The 1536-nt window shown below is 35.9% G+C and overlaps 1 protein-coding gene across 1 annotated transcript in view; it reads right to left on the reverse strand.

Annotated features, from left to right (window-relative positions):
* The window catches only part of LOC107755282 (ribonuclease inhibitor-like), a gene marked incomplete at both ends in the record, with an annotated part of 9375 nt that extends 8938 nt beyond the window's left edge, over positions 1-437 (reverse strand). Inside the window, 2 exons of the mRNA XM_016572029.1 lie at positions 17-100; positions 264-437. Of these exons, the coding sequence (XP_016427515.1) occupies positions 17-100; positions 264-437 (258 nt within the window). The remainder of the gene's footprint in view (positions 1-16; positions 101-263) is intronic.
* Positions 438-1536: the final 1099 nt, after the last annotated feature.

Here is a 1536-nt window from a genome sequence, read left to right on the forward strand (position 1 = left end):
TTCACTCAGATTCAGCTCTCTCAGGAGTAACGGGTTTTTAATGTGAAGAATGTAATTCAGATATTTACAGGCTTCTTCTGCATCAGGACTTTGTAACAACCTGGACACAGTAAATGTACAGACATTACCTGCCATACAGTGATTTATTTTCACAAGCTAGTGAAAAGCCTTTAGTCATTTTATAGCTCTTACAATTGTCTTTTTAACAGTTTAATTTATTTAATTTGAAACTTTTTTAAGACTATTATTTTAAGAACACTCACCGCAGTGTCTTCAGTGAGAAGTATTGACTCTGTAGTAAATCACTGAGCTGCTTCACTCCTGATTGTCCAGGATCATTTCCTGTGAGATCCAGCTCTATCAGGTGTGAAGGGTTTGATCTCAGACCTGAAGCAATAGCTAGATATCCTTCTTCAGTGATACTACAGTCTGAAAGTCTACAGAAAATAAATCCATTAATTACAATTAACTGTGTTTAAAATTATTTAATTAGTGGACAAATCGCAAAATATACACTACAGCTGAATAAATGACCAAATATGCAGATAAACGGATAACATATGCAGAAACACAACTTTTAGTTTTATTCTGTCATCATTTATTCTGTGAGTGAGGTGATTAATCAGCTATTACCTGATTAATTTGAACTTAAACTGATTCCAATGTAAAGAAAATGTAAATGTAAAAAATGTAAAGAAAAGCTTATATTTAAAACTGCAACACATTTGAAAAGTAATTATTCCGACTATGTGCCATTAAAGCTGAGATTCTCCCATTTTCAGTGATATATGATATATTAAAGTTTTGTAAAACAGGGCCCATATTCACAAAACATTTTATCTTACCACTAAGAGTTCTCCTAAATAGAGAATAGAGAGAAGTCTTAAACTAAGAGTAAGGGTGGGGTTGACCTCGTTGCTATGGATGATGTCAGCATTCTTACTAACTATGCACACAGTGATTGGCTGAAAGGGCCCACTGTCAAGTCTAAAACATTAAAACCAAAAGCACACTATGGCTTAATTAGGAATGGGTACCGAAACCCGTTATTAAATCGGCCCGGTGCTAAATTATGAAAGACCGGAGTATCGATAAGCTCTGACGTTAACGGTTCTGCTGTCGGTACTGGAGAAATTAAGAGTTGATTTAGATGTTGGCTTCCAAGGATTATAAAAAAAGAAGTTATGTGGTAAAACTATTCTTTCAACTTCTTTACCTTCACAGAGGTGCACATTCGTTCCTCCCTAAAACCCAAACTTAACGTCAGAATCAGCTCAATCAGTGATTGTTTCAAAATGCAGTCTTCATTGTTGCTAAATTGCAGGACATGTTTGATAAAACGTTGAATCACAATAATCTGCGCGAAAGATGCTGTTCCCCAGGCTTGTGTGTGCGGACAAGCACACACAAAATGGAAAAGCAAATTACACTTTGGGCTTCGAGCGTGCTACCAAACGATCAAATACACACACAAATATGTCAAAGTGGCCGGCTTGAAGAGTATTCACTTAAACAGTTTATGTCTTGGACGTGAAC

The sequence above is a fragment of the Sinocyclocheilus rhinocerous genome, unplaced genomic scaffold, assembly GCF_001515625.1.
Source record: "Sinocyclocheilus rhinocerous isolate Xijiao unplaced genomic scaffold, SAMN03320098_v1.1 scaffold23588, whole genome shotgun sequence".
NCBI classification, from domain to species: domain Eukaryota; kingdom Metazoa; phylum Chordata; class Actinopteri; order Cypriniformes; family Cyprinidae; genus Sinocyclocheilus; species Sinocyclocheilus rhinocerous.